The 16,217-nt window shown below is 52.2% G+C and overlaps 1 protein-coding gene across 1 annotated transcript in view; it reads left to right on the plus strand.

The window, feature by feature from the left end:
* IGSF3 (immunoglobulin superfamily member 3) overlaps positions 1–16,217 on the plus strand; it is a 104,306-nt gene that overhangs the window by 74,061 nt on the left and 14,028 nt on the right. The window contains exons 6-7 of the mRNA XM_021708249.1: positions 2,122–2,526; positions 15,818–16,217. The exon at positions 15,818–16,217 is cut by the window's right edge and continues 5 nt beyond it. Coding sequence (XP_021563924.1) covers positions 2,122–2,526; positions 15,818–16,217 — 805 coding nt within the window. The remainder of the gene's footprint in view (positions 1–2,121; positions 2,527–15,817) is intronic.

Here is a 16,217-nt window from a genome sequence, read left to right on the forward strand (position 1 = left end):
CCACTCACCTCAGCCTCTCAAAGGCGTGGGATTACAGGCTGAGCCACCGAGCCCGGCTCTAATTTTTTGATTTATTGTAGAGATGAGGTCTCACCAAGTTGCCCAGGAGGGTCTCGAACCCGCGGGCTCAGGTAATCCACTCGCCTCAGCCTCCCAAGGCATGGGATTACAGGCTGAGCCACTGAGCCCAGCTGCTAATTTTTGATTTATTGTAGAGATGACGTCTCACCAAGTTGCCCAGGTGGGCTCGAACCCGAGGGCTCAGGCAATCCATTCACCTCAGCCTCCCAAGGTGCGGGATTACGGGCTGAGCCACCGAGCCCGGCTACAAAATATATATTTAACAAAATCTATCTCATGTGTCAGGTACTAGTCCAAGTGTTTCACAAATAGTAGCTCTTCACAAGTATCCATTTTACAGATGGGGACATAGAGACAGAGAGAAGTTAAGTAACTTGTTTAATGTCACTCAGCTAGAAAGTATCCAAGTCTTGGCAGCCAACTCCAGAGTCCATGCCTTTAACTGCTGTGCTGTGCTTGCCAGGGGTAAAACAACCTAAAAACGCTTCTGGAATCCTAAACATGCAGGTTCAGAGCCTGACTCTGCCATTCACTTACTAGAGGTTGATATCGGGCACTTTATTCAACCTTCCTGTGCCTCAGTTTCCACTTTTGCAGAAGGAGATGACAAGCCTACCTGTTCTATAGGGCTGTTTGGGGGATTTCATGAGGTGTGGTGGGAAGAAGCCAGTTGGCATTGTGCCTGGCACCTAGGTAGTGCTTAGTAAGTACTGGCTGCTGTAGTGTTATGGTGATCACTGGGGTGTTCGTCCCAAGTAGTAATTCTGGGCAGAGGTCCTCATCCCGAGGCGTCTGTGTTAGGGGTTAGAGATGCAGCCCATTCAGTAAGGAACACTGAAAGACTCGCACCCCACGGAGACCTCAAAACCCTGAGTTGAGGACCGCTGTCTATACCTCCCCCGAGGTCCTCACTTGCCTTTTTGCCCCTGGATTTCGTGCAGGAAGTGGGAAGAGGACTAGATGCCCCCTCTGCCCCTCTTCTCAGGCATCCTTGCACTAGGACAGGGATCGGGATCCCCAGCCTCCAGACTGTGGACTGCTACCAGTCCATGGCCTCTTAGGAACCAGGCCACACAACAGAAAACGAGGAGTGGGCAGAGCTCTGTCTTCTCTCAGATCGGCAGCAGCATTCAATGCTCGTAAGGGCATGAACCCTACTGCGAACAGCGCACACAAGGGATGTCGATTGCATGCTCCCTATGAGTCTGACTGCATACCCGCCCACCCTGCCTGTGGAAAAATTGTCTTCCCTAACTCTGGTCCCTATGCCCAAAAGGTTGGAGACCGCTGTACTAGGGGACCAGGAAAAGGAGGTCTCAGGGCTGAGGGTTTCCTCTGCCTCGCATGTAACAAAGGACGTTGGCTTTGGAGCCTTTTCTCTTGTTTCTTATGGAATCCCAAGATGTCTAAGTGTGTCCCTGCTTACATGTAACCAGTCCCTGAGAGGACCGCTGACCGCTGGGGTCTCATTCCAGGGGAGGATCAGACGTACATCCACACAAGGGTTTGTTGGGAAAGGTTTGGGCTACAGCTGGTCAGGGAGAACTGCAGTGGACCTCTTTCTTTCTGGAGTCAGGAGTCTCGCTCTGTCTCCCAGGCTGGAGCGCAGTGGCACAGTCACGGCACACCACAGCCTCGACCTCCTGGTCCCGGGTGCTCTTTCTGCCTTAGCCTCTAAGTAGCTGGGACTGCAGGTGTGCACCCCCACGCCCTGCTTATGCTTTTTATTTTTTTGTAGGCTGGAGGTCTTGCTATATTGGGCGCAAGTGATCCTCCTGCCTTGGCCTTCCAAGGTGCTAGGATTACAGGCGTGAGCCACCACGCCTGGCTGTGCAATGGGCTTTTTTCCGCGGAGTCTTATAAACCGTTGGGATTGGGCCTCTGCATAATACTAAAATCAACGCTCGCCTGAGAGCTCAAAAAAGAAACCCCAAAGCTTGTGCTCTGTGCCCTGTTTTGCCAGCTGCCCATTGCTGACGCCACCGTGTGCTGAGAAAGCCAAGTGCCTCCTCTGGTTGAGTCCCTCTGCTCTCTCCCCAGAAACGGGCTTCGCGGTCACAGCCATCTCCCGGACTCCAGGGGTGACCTACAGCGACTCCTTTGATTTGCAGTGCATCATCAAACCCCATTACCCCGGGCGTGTCCCCGTGTCGGTGACGTGGCGGTTCCAGCCGGTGGGCACCATCGAGTTCCATGACCTGGTGACGTTCACCCGGGACGGAGGCGTCCAGTGGGGGGACAGGTCCTCCAGCTTCCGGACCCGAACTGCCATCGAGAAGGCGGAGTCCAGCAACAACGTCCGCCTGAGCATCAGCCGCGCCAGTGACACAGAGGCGGGCAAGTACCAGTGTGTGGCGGAGCTGTGGCGGAAGAACTACAACGACACCTGGACACGGCTGGCAGAAAGGACCTCCAACCTGCTGGAGATCCGGGTGCTGCAGCCAGGTGAGTGCGGTGGCTTGAAGGCCGGTGGGATGCATGCTCACGCTGCACGGTGAGAGGGGGGCGGGGTGGAAGGTGTGATGGCGCGCTTGGTGCTGCTGCTTTGTTTCAAGAAATTTCAAGCCAACAGGAAGTCGCCAGACTCGTGCAGGGAACACTTGCATTCCTTTCCTTGATGGCCAGTTGGGCGAGGTCTTCCCACATGTGTTTTCTCCCTCTGTGGGTATTTTTGTTGTTGTTTTTGAACCACTGGAGGCTAGGTTGTGGACATCAGGTCACCTTCCTCTGAATACCAGCATGTGATACCTAAGGACAGGACGCTGTCCTGCCCACACACTGCATCACTGTCAGACTCTGGGAGTTTCACATCAGTGTGGTCCTAGTTCCTTCCTTTTTTCCCCTAGTTGTCCCAGTCGTGCTCTTCAGAGGTTTTTTTTTTTCCTTCTTCCAACCCAGCACCCAGTCAGGGATCACATACTGCATCCAGTTGTCCTGTCTTTTTAGTCTCCTTTAATCTAGAGCAATTCCCTAGCTCTGCATGCGTTGTGTGTGCGTGTGCGTGTGTGTGTGTGTGTGTGTGTGTGTGAAGACACTGCCGTTTATGAGGTGCACAGGCCAGTTGTTTTACAGAAAGCCCCCCTCTTTAGTTGACCTCATCTCCTAGAATCCTCATGACAGTTATGGAAAAGGTTTTCCTGGTCCCCCGTCTACAGACAAGGAAGCTCTGAGGAGAGAGGGAAGATGATGGACCCTTCTTGAGCATCTGCCTTGGGTTGTGCTGGTTGTTTTCTTAGAATTCCAGAACACCAGGAAAGATTTAGGTGATGAGCCTAAGGTTGCATGGCCAGAATTGGAACCCCGGGCGTCTTTCTCTCACACTGTTTCCTGCACCCAGGCCCTGTCCAGGGGTGCCGAGTTGGAGCTCCTTTCTCCTGTGGAGGCTGAGTCTCTCTCAAAGCGAGAGATAAGGCTGCATTAATGTGGGAAGCATTAGTCAATGCGGTTTTCTGCAAACACTCGCATCATCGGACTCTTGTGCTGATACACAGGAACAGTTAAGTATGTGAGGCTCTTACACCTTTCTTCTGTCTGTCCTTGCCTCCAGCCATGTTAAAAGCTGGCGGAGGGTGGAGCCCAGGTAGTAGGCCCCTGCATCCTTCCCATTGTCCAGCCCATGCCCAGGCTAGAGCAGGCACCGGCGCAGGGACTCGACTTTGCAAAGATGACTTGAACGCCTTGCAGGAAGGATTTTTCTTCCCACTAACAGCCACAGTCAGTGCCCAACCTGGCCTGCTGGACTCCTGTCAGTGGCTGCAGGGCTGTTTCCAGCAATGTGAGCCTAAATAATGGCAACCTCGCTCTGAGTTTTTCCTTCACCTCTTCTAGCCCCATAATGGGGTCCTGTTCTGCACCGGATTTGGAACAGACGAGTTGTATAAACGATGTGATGGTCTCTCGGCCAATTAGAGCTGAAACTTGGACCAACAGGACGCTCAGGAAGGAGGCTGTTTTGCTTAAGTGGATTTCCAGGTTAATGGAGGGTTACACAGAGACCCCATTTTGTGTGAACCCTTGTGGTGGGTACCCTTGCCTGCCGCACTGAAGGGGCGTTAGGATCGTAATTGCACCTTCTGTCGTCTCCTCTGGCTCTCAAGGTCAGCATTCTGGGCAGCGGGGCCTGTCACGTGGTCCTGCACTGTAGAAGGTGGAGGCCATGCTGTCCCCAAGACCTTGCCAGACATTGCCTTTTTAAACAAATTCCTGCTGTTTGCCGGTTTCTGTCACTACTTGGAATGGAAGGCTGGAGTGCCTAAGGGGAGAATCCAGAATGAGCTCGTTGAAGGCGCTAATTATTTGAGTTCTGATTAATTCATGGTGTCACCAGAGGCAGACAGGGACAGAAAAATGTATGAGGAACCTCTTGGGTGCCGGACTCCATGCTTATTGCTTTACTTCGGGTTTCTTTTTAAATTTATTCGACAGACAAATAATGTTGATGTTTGTATCCCCATTTTGCTAATGAGGAAACGAGGTTCAAAGTGGTCGGGAGCCTTGAAGGAGGCAAACCAGCTAATCGAGTGGCAACACCGAGACTGGAGCTAGATCGGAGCCCAGGTCTCTGGGACTTCATACAGCTCCGTTTTCCGTGATACCATGCTATTGCCTCGAGGGTAGCTGGAGAGTTGGGAGACTCAGGAGATTTCCCAAGGACTATCGGCATGTCTTGGGTATCTTTTTTTTTTAGAGTTGGAGTCTCACTCTGTCGCCCAGACTGGAGCGCAGCGGCCGTTCCCGGCCACCGCAGCCTCGACCCGCTGGGCTCCGGCAATCCTTCCGCCTCAGCCTTCCGAGGAACCGGAATTACAGGCGCGCGCTACCACGCCTGGCTAATTTTTTGATTTATTGTAGAGATGAGGTCTCGCTGCCCAGGCGGGTCTTGAACCCGTGGGCTCAGGCAGTCCACTCACATCAGCCTCCCAAAGGCACGGGATGACAGGCTGAGCCACCGAGCCCAGCCGTCTTGTGTATCTTTTTTTGAGTTGGGGTCTCAGTCTGTCACCCAGGCAGGAGTGCAGTGCAACGATCAAGGCTCACCGCAGCCTCAACTGCCTAGGCTCAGGAGATCCTTCCACCTCAGCCTCCCAAGTAGCTGTTACTGCAGGCACGCACCATCACCCCTGGCTGATTTTTTGAAAATTTTTTGTAGAGACGAGGTCTCACTTTGTTGCCAAGGCTGGTCTCGAGCTCCTGAACTCAAGTAATCCTCCCTCCTTGGCCTCTCCAAGTGCTGGGATTACCGGAGTGAGCCACCCTGCCCGGCCTTGTGTATCTTGAGCTGGGTCCTGTTGCATTTTCACTGTAAGATGAGAACAGTGGGCCAGGCTCAGTGGCTCGGCCTGTCATCCCTGCACTTTGGGAAGTTGAGGCGAGTGGATTGCCTGAACCCACGAGTTAGAGACCAGCCCAGACAACTTGGCAAGACCTTTGTTTCTACAATAAATAAAAAATTGGCCAGGTGTGGTTCACGTGTGTTTAGTTCCAGCTACTTGGAAGACTGAGGAGGAAGGATTGCCAGAGCCTAGCAGGTCGATGCTGGTGTGAACGTGCCACAGATTCCAGCCTGGGCAATGGAGTAAGACTCTGACTTTAAAAAAAAAGAAGAGATGAGAATGGTGGTTGACCTGGGACACTTACCAGCGTCATGGTCTTCAGGCTGTTATGAGGTCTCTGCTTCAGGGTGCACAGTGATGCACTCCCATGGCCCTCCGGAAGCTGGAAAGAGCAGAAGTAGGTGCTTGCAGCCACACACCACTCCCGGAGAGCGGTCAAGACACCAGGGAGAGTGCATCTCCCTAAGTGTTACTGTCTCTCCTTGATTAAATATTTATGCACTTAGCACTTAATACCTTCCAAAGAGCTTCATATTCGTTTTTACTCTTTTTCCTACATACTCTGATTGGTGCTGGTGCTTTCATTTGGGGAAAATGGAAGTAGAAAAATACATGATGGCTGATTATGTGCTGGAGATTGTATTGGACACTTAGTGTAAATCCGCTCACTTAATATCCCACCTGCAACCCTGGGAAGAAGGCACTGCTTTCCCATTTTGCAAATGACATATCAGAGGCTCAGAGACAGTCTAACTTGCAGATAACCTCATGAGTGGCGAAGTTGGGATGTGAATCCAGGCGTGCCTTATTTTATAAAAAGCAATCCGGGGGGCACATCACATCGATAAGGGTACCTGATCTCAAACCAGGCGAAGTGGGGACCAAAAGGAGGCCCAAACTTTACCTGTACGGTGACCACGTATTGCTCTGATCCTGAACCGAACCCCACATCTTCAAAATAAAATTTAAAAAAAGAAATTAAACATGATAACAAATAAATCGTATTAATTGACATACACAAAAAAGCAACTGAGCAATTGACTGACCTTTTTAAAGTCTATGCAATCAGAAACGAGTCTTTCTGCATTCAGTTCATGGTGTTGTTTAGAGAGGTTTCTCCTTGTCGATTGATCATGTGGCGGAGTCTCGGACTAGTGCTTCTGGTGGGCACAACAATAACAGCTGGCATTCACGGAGGGTTTCTCGTGTGTCCATCACCACCCTGAATGCTTTGTGCGTGGTAACATAGTTCTTTACTTAATCCATGCAAGGCCGTGAGTGGGACTGTTTCACCCATTTTACAGGTGAAGACACTGACAGCCACATAAATTGCCTAGTGACTCGTACTCCGGAGTCCGAGATCTTACCTTTATTGTATTATGGTATTTCTAGGCAGTTCGTGTTTCTTCTCAGGCAGCCCCTTTGGGACCATGTACTGTTAGTCAGTGTCCCCTCGCTCTGGTTCACCATCCCTGAGTGCTTAATCCCCTTTAGCAAGTCCTTACATTTGGCTTTTGGAATTAGGCTCACAGAGCCCTCGGAGGTTCCTCAAGACACAGCTTACTGGTGGCGACGTTTCCCTGGTGCCTCTTCTGACGCCTTCATTTCTTCTCACTTCTGCCACAAGGTGGCTCTGTGACTCGAGGATACCAGAGCTCAGGGGCAGTGCTGGCCTCTGCTTTCCACTCGCCCTGCATACCTTGCCTCTAAAGCATGGGTTCTTAGCCCTGTGTTCTGGCGTTTTCCAGAGAAACAGTCCCTACCCCACCCCTTAAAGTGGATGTGGTTGAACATTCGTACTATAACAGAATCAAGCAGAGACCCAGGTACTGTCGATTCACCCAGGCTGGCCCATCTGTCATCAGCCTTCCACTGCTGTGATGTCATTTCTCCCAGCAAGGCTCTTTGTGGTCTGGGCCCCAGACCGGTCCCTGCGAGAGCCACCTGCTGATCCAGACCGCATAACAGTATTCATCAAGCTCTCTGGGTGTGGATCTCTGTTGGCCACTCCATATGCTTGCTTTCTGTGGCTAGGCACGTCCCCAAGGAAGTCTTCAGGGAATGACATCACTGGCGTTGTATTGTTGGTTTAGCTTAGTCTGATTCCATTGATTGCCTAGTGTGACCCCTGAGGGGCGTTTAGGCAGGACGTTTAGCCAGATGAACATTTTCCATTCTTAGTTCTTAATCAGTTCTTACCTCTTTTCTTTGTGAAGCATCACCTTGCTTCCTTCTGATTTTTTTTTTTTTTTTAGCTCAAAAACACCCTCCGATGATACATCCCTAAATACAGAAGCAATAAGGAAAATGTCAGCACTCATTTTCCAAATGTTTACGACCATATCTTGGTCTGGCTATTAAATATTGTACATTAAAATCGACAAAGCAATAAACAAGCTTCCAGGAGGCCAGCCTCCGGTGGTAGAAAGCCGACTTGTCAGAGGGTGTATTCAGCTGGGATCTTACTGATGGGTAGTCAGGATGAATATTTAATACCCTTTGGACATTGCCAAATCTGTTTTCTTCTATTTCTTATTGCTGACCTGGCAGATTGGGATAGCTGAGGGCTTTTCTTTGACTTCCCTGAGTCCAGAGCATGTGAACACTGGCTCTCTTTGTCACAGCCTAGTGGGTGACTGACTGCCCCAGCCCTCAGAGGATTGGCGCTGCCTTCTTTCAGGGGAGACTGGGGCTCTCCTTCTTCCAACCCATGTGGCTTCTGCCGGAGATCCAGTGCTCCTGAGTGTAGAGCTGGAAGAGGAGTGCCCAGCCCTCCCCAAATGTCTCAGGCCTGTTGTCATGGTGACACCAGTGCATTTGCTAATGGAGTCAATGGGCAAGGCTGACTGCTGCCTGCAGACAGGTGAGGCAGGGTCGGGTGTGTTGGGGTTGCTCTAATTGGCTCTTTCCACCTGCAGGGTCCCTCTGCTTTCCCTGGGCCCCTCCCTCCCTGCTCTAACGTGTGCATGCTTGAGCACCCTACTACATGCCAGTTACCTACTGTGTGCTGAGACTGCTAGATGGGTTTGCCACATTCCTGCGGGCTGTGGCCTGGAGACGGAGGAGTGCTAAGTGTTGCAGGAGTGGGGGCAGAGCCAAAACAGGGCATGGGCAGGAGGTGCGGGGAGGGCAGCGGTTCAGGCTCAGGGTGGAGTGGGAATAGCAACAGTCACAGAGGGAGGGAGCAGCATGTTTGTCTTGAGATGACAAGACAAGGCCTGGGCCCTGGGGCTTCCCCCTGCTGAGGTTGGCAGGAACCAGGGAGCCCTTTTGTACACGGTGCAGCATGGCAACCCCAAAGCTTGCTCGTAAGGTTTTCACCTGTTCCAAAGGTGTCACCTGGAGGCCCAGCAGGGAAAGACTTTGGTTTATTAGAGACACCGGTGGCGACAGGTTGGCGCAGAAGGAAACTGCACTTCAGGGCAGTACAGCAAACGGTTTCATAGGCAAGCAAGTCAATTACTCTAACTCCTATCCTGTATTTATAATTACGTTGATTACACATGATGGCCACCTTGCTTCCAGTTTTGCTCTCATTATTAGGAATATGCTTACCCTTCAGAGACCAGCCTTGGACAGAGGCTGCTCCCTGGGGAGGGGCAGAGGAAAGCCAGATATAGGGGAAAAGAGGCAGTGTTTGGACAATTAGCCCACTCATGGGAACTTGCAGGGTGGCCATACATAATGACTAAAAGCTAGGACAGCCCAGATGCCCGTGGTTTGAATTCCAACTCTTTTAAAATTGATAAAGTTGGAAATCATAATATTTATTCCATAGGAATAGTGAGGACCAAATAGTTAATATTTATAAAGTGCTTAGATTTCTGCTGAGTACAGAGAGGTCTGTGTGGAAGTTTGTTAAATAAATACGAGTACCCTAACTCAGGAATTAGGACTTAAGCTCACTCTCAGATCACTTACTCCTGTCTTTAATACCAATTTATAATGTTCCCTTTACTACCCAGAAATGAAATTCATAGACAATATAACATTCCTAAAATCACATCATCTTTAAAACCTGCTATGCTGCTCTAATTATGGGATAAAGAATGTATTTTTTTAAAAGTAGTTCATAGTAAAATAACATGTATCACATAAATGCTTAAGGCAGCTACACCAGCTGGCACCGTCACAGCCAGTGCTGCCTCTAGACGCTCACTGATGACCACTGTGTTAGACTCGGCCACCCAGATCGGGCTTTTGATGCCCCAAGCAACTCTCACTACAATTTTGAACAAAGCAAAGGAAAATCTTTTCTTGATTGACTGGGCATATGTTATAACCATGCTCAAGAAAAGCACTTTTTTGGGGGTTTTTTGGGGTTTTTTTGAGTTGGAGTCTCACTGTCACCCAGGCTGGAGTGCAGTGACACATTCATGGCCACCACAGCCTCAAACTGCTAGGCTCAGGTGATCCTTCCACCTCAGCCTTCCAAGTAGCTGCAACCACAAGTGTGCACCACCACGCCCAGCTAATTTTTTTATTTATTGTAGAGACAAGGTCTTGCCAAGTTGCCCAGGTTGGTCTTGAACTCGTGGGCTCATTCAGTCTTCTCACCTCTGCCTCCCAAAATACTGGGATTACCCAGCGTGAGCCACCATGCCCAGCGGAAAGTACTGTTTATATTAAAAGTAAAGTAGATTCTAGGCTCAGAGACCTAGTTTTCTCCTGCACAAATGTCACTTGAAAGTCACATAGGACACGAGGCAGGGTTTTGTCGCATAGAGTTGCCCCAGATACGATTTTACATCTATCGTTGCTTTTAGTCCATGAAATACCCGCCCCTCCCCAAAGCAGTGTGCCCCTCACCCCCCAAGACCTGCCTGTGATTGGCTGCCCTGTTGAGAACCAGGGACTCAAAGAGGGCATGGCCATGTGGAGAGCAGGGAGCTGAAGGGCGTCAAGGATGGAGCGACGGCCTGGCCCGCAGGCTCCGCCGGCTGCCCCAGCAGCTCTCCCAGTCTCAGCTGACTTGCTTCCTTCCGCTTGAAAGGTCTCTCCCACCCCTGCCCCTGGCCGCCTCTGTCCCTGGCATCACACTAGGTGTATTTAATAAAGAGCAGCATATTTCTCCTTCCCCTCCCCCTCCCCCCTCACGTCCCAGCTCCTTTCACCTGCCACCCCGGACTGCGGCTCACACCACCACACAGAAACTGCTCGCTCCAGGCTTACTGGCAGCTCCCTCACCACCATACTTGTGGCTCCTCAACTGCGAGCGCGTCAGAATCCCTTGGAGGGTCCGTGGAGCCGAAGGCCGCACCCACCCCCCGCAGTGCTGCTGGCTCAGCGGGCTCCAACAAGTTCCCAGGCGATGCTGATCTGTAGCTCCATGGATCCCACCCTGAGGGCCATGAGTGGTCGGGATCGAGTTCAAGCTACAGACCTGTAGCAGTGTTGCCAAACTTCTTTCTTTTTTATTTGAGTCAGAGTCTCATTTGCCTAGATTGGAGTGCTGGGGCATGATCATAGCTGACTACAGCCTCCACCTCCTGGGCTCAGGTGATCCTTCTACCTCAACCTCCTAAGTAGCTAGGACTACAGGCGTGTGTGCCACTATGCCTGGCTGATTTTTTTATTTCTGTTTTTTGTAGAGATGGGATATCACTAGGTTGCCCAGGCTGGTCTCGAACTCCTGGACTCAAGCAATCTTCCTGCCTCGGCCTCCCAGAGTGCTGGGATTGTAAGCATGAGCCACTGTGCCCGGCTCGAGCTTACTTTCTCTCCCCACACCCAACCACTTGCTCTTCCCTCACTACAGCGGGCAGGGACGTTCCTCTTCTCCTCAGCCTGTTGATTCATTTGTAGCTCAGAGGCACATACTTTTTGAAATCGGAAACAATTGCCCCTCCCCTTTAAAAAAAATCACATATTTATTCAACCAGCCATGTATTAATTTGTTTAGCAATGATTGGGTCACAGCCCCCACCCTTCTGATGCTTTTGTGGGAGAGAAAACCTGTAAAAAGTTACTTTCAGCCCTCGTAGGGTGGCTCATGCCTGTAATCCCAGCACTTTGGGAACCAGGAGTTCAAGACCAGTTTAGGCAACACACCAAGAGCTACAAAAGACAAAAAAATAAGAATTATCTGGGCATGGTGGCACATGCCTGTAGTCCTAGCTACTTAGGAGGCTGAGGTGGGAGGATCGCCTGAGCCCAGGAGTTTGAGGCTGAGGTGAGCTGTGATTATGCCACTGCACTTCAGTCTGGGTGACAGAGGGAGACCCCAACTCAACAAAAAAGTTTCTTTCAGTCTAAGGCACCATGTAACAGTGCTGCGATAGAGCTTAAGGGAATCCTTTATTGAAGAAATGAATGAGTTTTGAGTGAGGGATGAGGGTGGGGTAGGTTGACTGGTGGTGCTGCCGCCGCTGTTTTCTGCTGCCAGGTTCCTCCTCTGGTGCTTCTCCTCTTGGAACCGCCCGTCCTGGCCTGTCACACAATAGCCTCTCCTACAGTGTGAAAGACAGACGCTCCCAAGTTTGATCTGAAGGCTGGGGAGGAAACCCTTCAGTTGCAGAAAGAAAGGGCCATTCCTGGGCTGGGCATGGTGGCTCATGTGAGTAATCCCAGCACTTTGGGAAGCAGAGGCAAGAGAATTGCCTGAGTCCAGGGGTTCAAGACCAGCCGGGGCCACTTGGCGAGTTGTCATCTCTACAATAAATCAAAAAATCAGCCAGGTGTGGTAGCGTGCACCTGTAATTCCGGCTCCTCGGAAGGCTGAGGTGGAAGGATCGCTGGAGCCCGGCAGGTCGAGGCTGCGGGGGCCGGGAGTGGCCACTGCACCCCAGGCAGGGCGACGGAGTGAGACTCGCACTCAAGAAAAGAGAAAGGGCCGTTCCTGCAAGTGAGGTTGGGTGGGGGGGCGGTGGGCGGGGGTGGCAGGCGGCTGCCGAGGAGCCAAGTCGGCACTCTCAGGCCTTTCTTGCTCCCGCTCATTCATTGCTGGGGATCAGCCAAGCCTCAGTCTGGTCTGTCCCCCCTGTACTCATTGCCTCTCAAAGCCCGTTCAGTCCCACAGCCGAGCCCAGCGTTTCTCAGGCTTTAAGCTCCACGTGCCTCACCTGGGTGTCCTGTTCCAGCGCAGGTTCTGATGTCGTGGGTCTGGGGTGGCGCCTGGGCGTCTGCACTTCTACCACGCTCCCAATCGATCAAGCTGCTGGTTCACAGACAGCACTTTTAGCAGGAAGGAACACGTGACAGTTCCCAAACCAAATGCTGAGCTTTGAACCTGGGCCCAGCACAGAAACCAAAGAGGAATGGGAATAACTAAAACGGAGAGAGTGGTTCTTATGTGCCAGGACCTGTGCTCAATTCTTTTTGATAGACTACTGCTTGTGGTCTGCGCAACATCCTGATGGCGTAGACACACCATGCTATTGTCCTCATTTGTTGTCGAAAACACCGGTGGTCCTCTGGCTGCCGGGTCCTCCTGATTGTGGAGGAAGGTGAGGCCCACAGGTGGCACGCTGCCCAGGGCCATGCTGTGGCAGAACATGGGAGCACTTCCCGATGAGCGGCAGAGGCTCTGGTCTCCCCCGGCTTTCGAGAATGGTCCTCTCTGCCCCTGAGATGTAGGAGGAAAGCCAGAGCATAGAACAGGAGCTGACCCCGTGCTTGCCTGTCAGACCTGCACCACATTTAAAACATGCCTCTCTCTCAAGCTTCTCCCCACGTCACAATATTTTGACACAGGAAGGGAAAAAGAATGGAGATGCTTTGAAACATTTCTCTTCCTTGGTTTCTTGTCCTCAGACCATGTGACCGAACTAGTTCGGTCATAGGATTTCAGTTTAACTTATGCAGTTACTATAGCAATTGAGGTTTCCTTAGTAACAGCTGCAAAAATAATCTGGCCCCAATTAATAATACATTTTAAAGCTCTTTCTACTCCACACTGAACAACCAGTTTTTTTTTTTTGGCCAAGAACCAGATAATTCAGGTGGTGTCATTTGCACTGATATAGATATCATTTGCATGCGGTGAATTGGGTTGGAAAGGAATGAAAAGGGAGCCGGTTGTTTCAAGTATTATAGGAATCCAGTCTGAAAAGTCGACTGGTGAGCGAATGCAAATCTAGCTTCCAGCGCTCAGGAGCTTAATGGTAAGCCCTTCCTTCCACTTGGGCCCTGAAGGACTTTCTGAGTTCGAAGAAGGGAGAAGGCAGAAGACTGGCCTTGTAAACAGAACAGATGAATCCCAAAGGGGTGGGGGGGTGGCACATGGGATTTCTCTAGCAGGGGTGCGGGGCATGCTCTCGGCGGCCTGAGAAAGTCTGTGCGTGTGTGCCTTCAGCAGCTCGTCCCGAAGAGAGCGGCTGATGTGTCGCTGGGCATTCGTCTGCGCATGACCAGAGAGACCAGGTGGCAGTCTGTGGCTTTCAAAAGTTTAGCTCCTTTGACGACTGGGACTCAGACCTGGATGCCACCTTGGCAAACCAAGCTGAGGCCAGGGTCCCAGCCAGTGGGCTCCGTCCTGCTGCTGAATGCAGTTCCTGGGCCTGACTGGCCTTGAGAGACAAGAGCCTGGCCAGCAGGGTGCCGGAGACTGGCCAGGCACACTTGCCCTGCTCCCCACCCGCTGGGAAGGCCTACCGGAGGAGGCCCGGGACCTCGTCCCGTGTGGAGTCTGTACCTCACCTCGGTTTCTTTCTCACTTGGCAAGTGGCCTGGTTCCTGCGGCCGAAAAACTAAGTGTGAAGAGGAGGGGTGGAACGCTGCTTGTACTATCAGTTCCCCTAGAGGAATTTAGGATTTTTTTCCTTCTTTTTATTTTTAGGAGGGGAAGAGGGGGGTAGGGAATACAGAGCCAGGTAGAATGATGGTGGAGTGGGTGAGCTCTCAAATCACCGTCCTCAGATGAATTTTGTTTGGTCTTGGCTTCCTGCCACTGGCAAGTTGAGCCTCACCATTAATTAGCAGCTGGGACAGCACTCTGCACACTGCCTGGCCTTCTTTGTAGGAGCAGGACCGTCGGGGAGGGGACGACTGGGGCTGGTTCTGTCTTCTCGGCCTTCCATTTCTCTCCCACAGGAAGGCCCGCCGCCCCAGCGTCCACTAGTTACCTGCCACACGTGTCTCCGTGCTCTTGTTCACTCACCTGCTCGCTCCCTTATTGCAGCAGACACTGATGGAGTACATCGCGAAGCCCAGGCACTGTGCTGGGCCCTGCGGGTACAGGGACGAGACCGTCTGCCAGGCAATACGCTGCATAGGACTGAACTCTGCCTTGTTCTCGAGAGCATCCCAGTGCTTAGCCTCCTGTGGGAATAGTGGCTGGTGGCATGGAGAACACCAGGTCTCCGCTCTGGGGAAACTCACAGTCTGGGGTGGAAGAGAAGATGTGAGGAGAGCCAGCCTGGAGATGGAGGAGAAAGGGCATCCAGCCCAGTGGGTGGGAATGAGGGGTGAGTGAGAGAAGGGGCAGAACCGGAGGCAACAGGGGAGGACAGGCAGAGAGACAGCCAGGGCGGAGACCACAGCTCGGGGAGGCAGCACTGGGGTGGGTGGAGGGTGCTCGCGGGTGAGTCGTGGCAGATGAGGCCGGACTCGCGGGTGAGGGCCGGGTCCGGGGGGGACTTTGAGCTGTGAGCTCAAAGTCAATCTGTCTATAGGCAGTGGAGAGCCATTGAACTTAAATATATATATTAATTACATATGAATATGTTATATATTAATTTTAGCTGAAGGCTATATATTACTATGTATATATGTAAATATATAAACATATATGTGTGACTTTTCTTCTTTTTTGTCAGGAAAATCCATGTTTATTTACTTTATTTTACTTTATTTGTTTTGAGACAGTCTCACTCTGACACGCAGGCTGGAATGTAGTGGCACGGTCCCAGATCACCACAGGCTCGACTTCTGGGCTTAAGTGATCCTCCCACCCCCGTCTCCCCAGTGGCTGGGGCTACAGGCACAAGCCACCACGCCTGGCTCATTTTTCGATGTTTTTGTAGAGAGAAGTTCCCACTGAGTTGCCTAGTCCCAAGCTCCCGGGCTCGAGCGATTTTCCCAACTGGCCTCCCAGAGTGCTGGGATGACGGGCGTGAGCCACCGCACCTAGCCCATTGAGCTTCCTAAGTGGAGACAGGATAGGAGCATATTCCATTTTCTCTGAATCGTCCTCGCGGACCGTGAGGGCAGGCAGGGGAAGGGGAGAGAGGTGAGGGCCCAAGTCAGGGGTGTGGAAGGCGGGAGAGACGGGGAGGACGTCTGGGGGTGACGTAGGCTCCATGCTGCTCTCTCCACAGTGAGCCACGATTGGGAGGTCAACGCCAAGGCCCCCAGGAGTGGGGCCGGGTGAAAGCAGGCCCGGAGCCTGGGCGTGAGACTGGGGATGGGGCCGCGCTTCCAGGCGTCGGGGCCATCTCTGCCGCACGGTCCCCTTGTCTCCGCAGTGACAAAGCTGCAGGTGAGCAAGTCGAAGAGGACGCTCACCCTGGTGGAAAGCAGGCCCATCCAGCTGAACTGCTCGGTCAAGTCTCAGACCAGCCAGAACTCCCACTTCGCCGTGCTGTGGTACGTCCACAAGCCCTCGGACGCCGACGGCAAGCTCATCCTCAAAACCACACACAGCTCCGCCTTCGAGTACGGCACCTACGCCGAGGAGGAGGGCCTGCGGCCCAGGCTGCAGTTCGAGAGGCACGCGTCCGGCGGCCTGTTCAGCCTCACCGTCCAGAGAGCCGAGGTCAGCGACAGCGGCAGCTACTACTGCCACGTGGAGGAGTGGCTGCTGAGTCCCAACTACGCCTGGTACAAGCTGGCAGAGGAGGTCTCGGGGCGCCCCGAAGTCACGGT

Source organism: Carlito syrichta, unplaced genomic scaffold (assembly GCF_000164805.1).
Source record: "Carlito syrichta isolate Samal-C Ts95f unplaced genomic scaffold, Tarsius_syrichta-2.0.1 Scaffold135627, whole genome shotgun sequence".
In the NCBI taxonomy this organism is placed as follows: domain Eukaryota; kingdom Metazoa; phylum Chordata; class Mammalia; order Primates; family Tarsiidae; genus Carlito; species Carlito syrichta.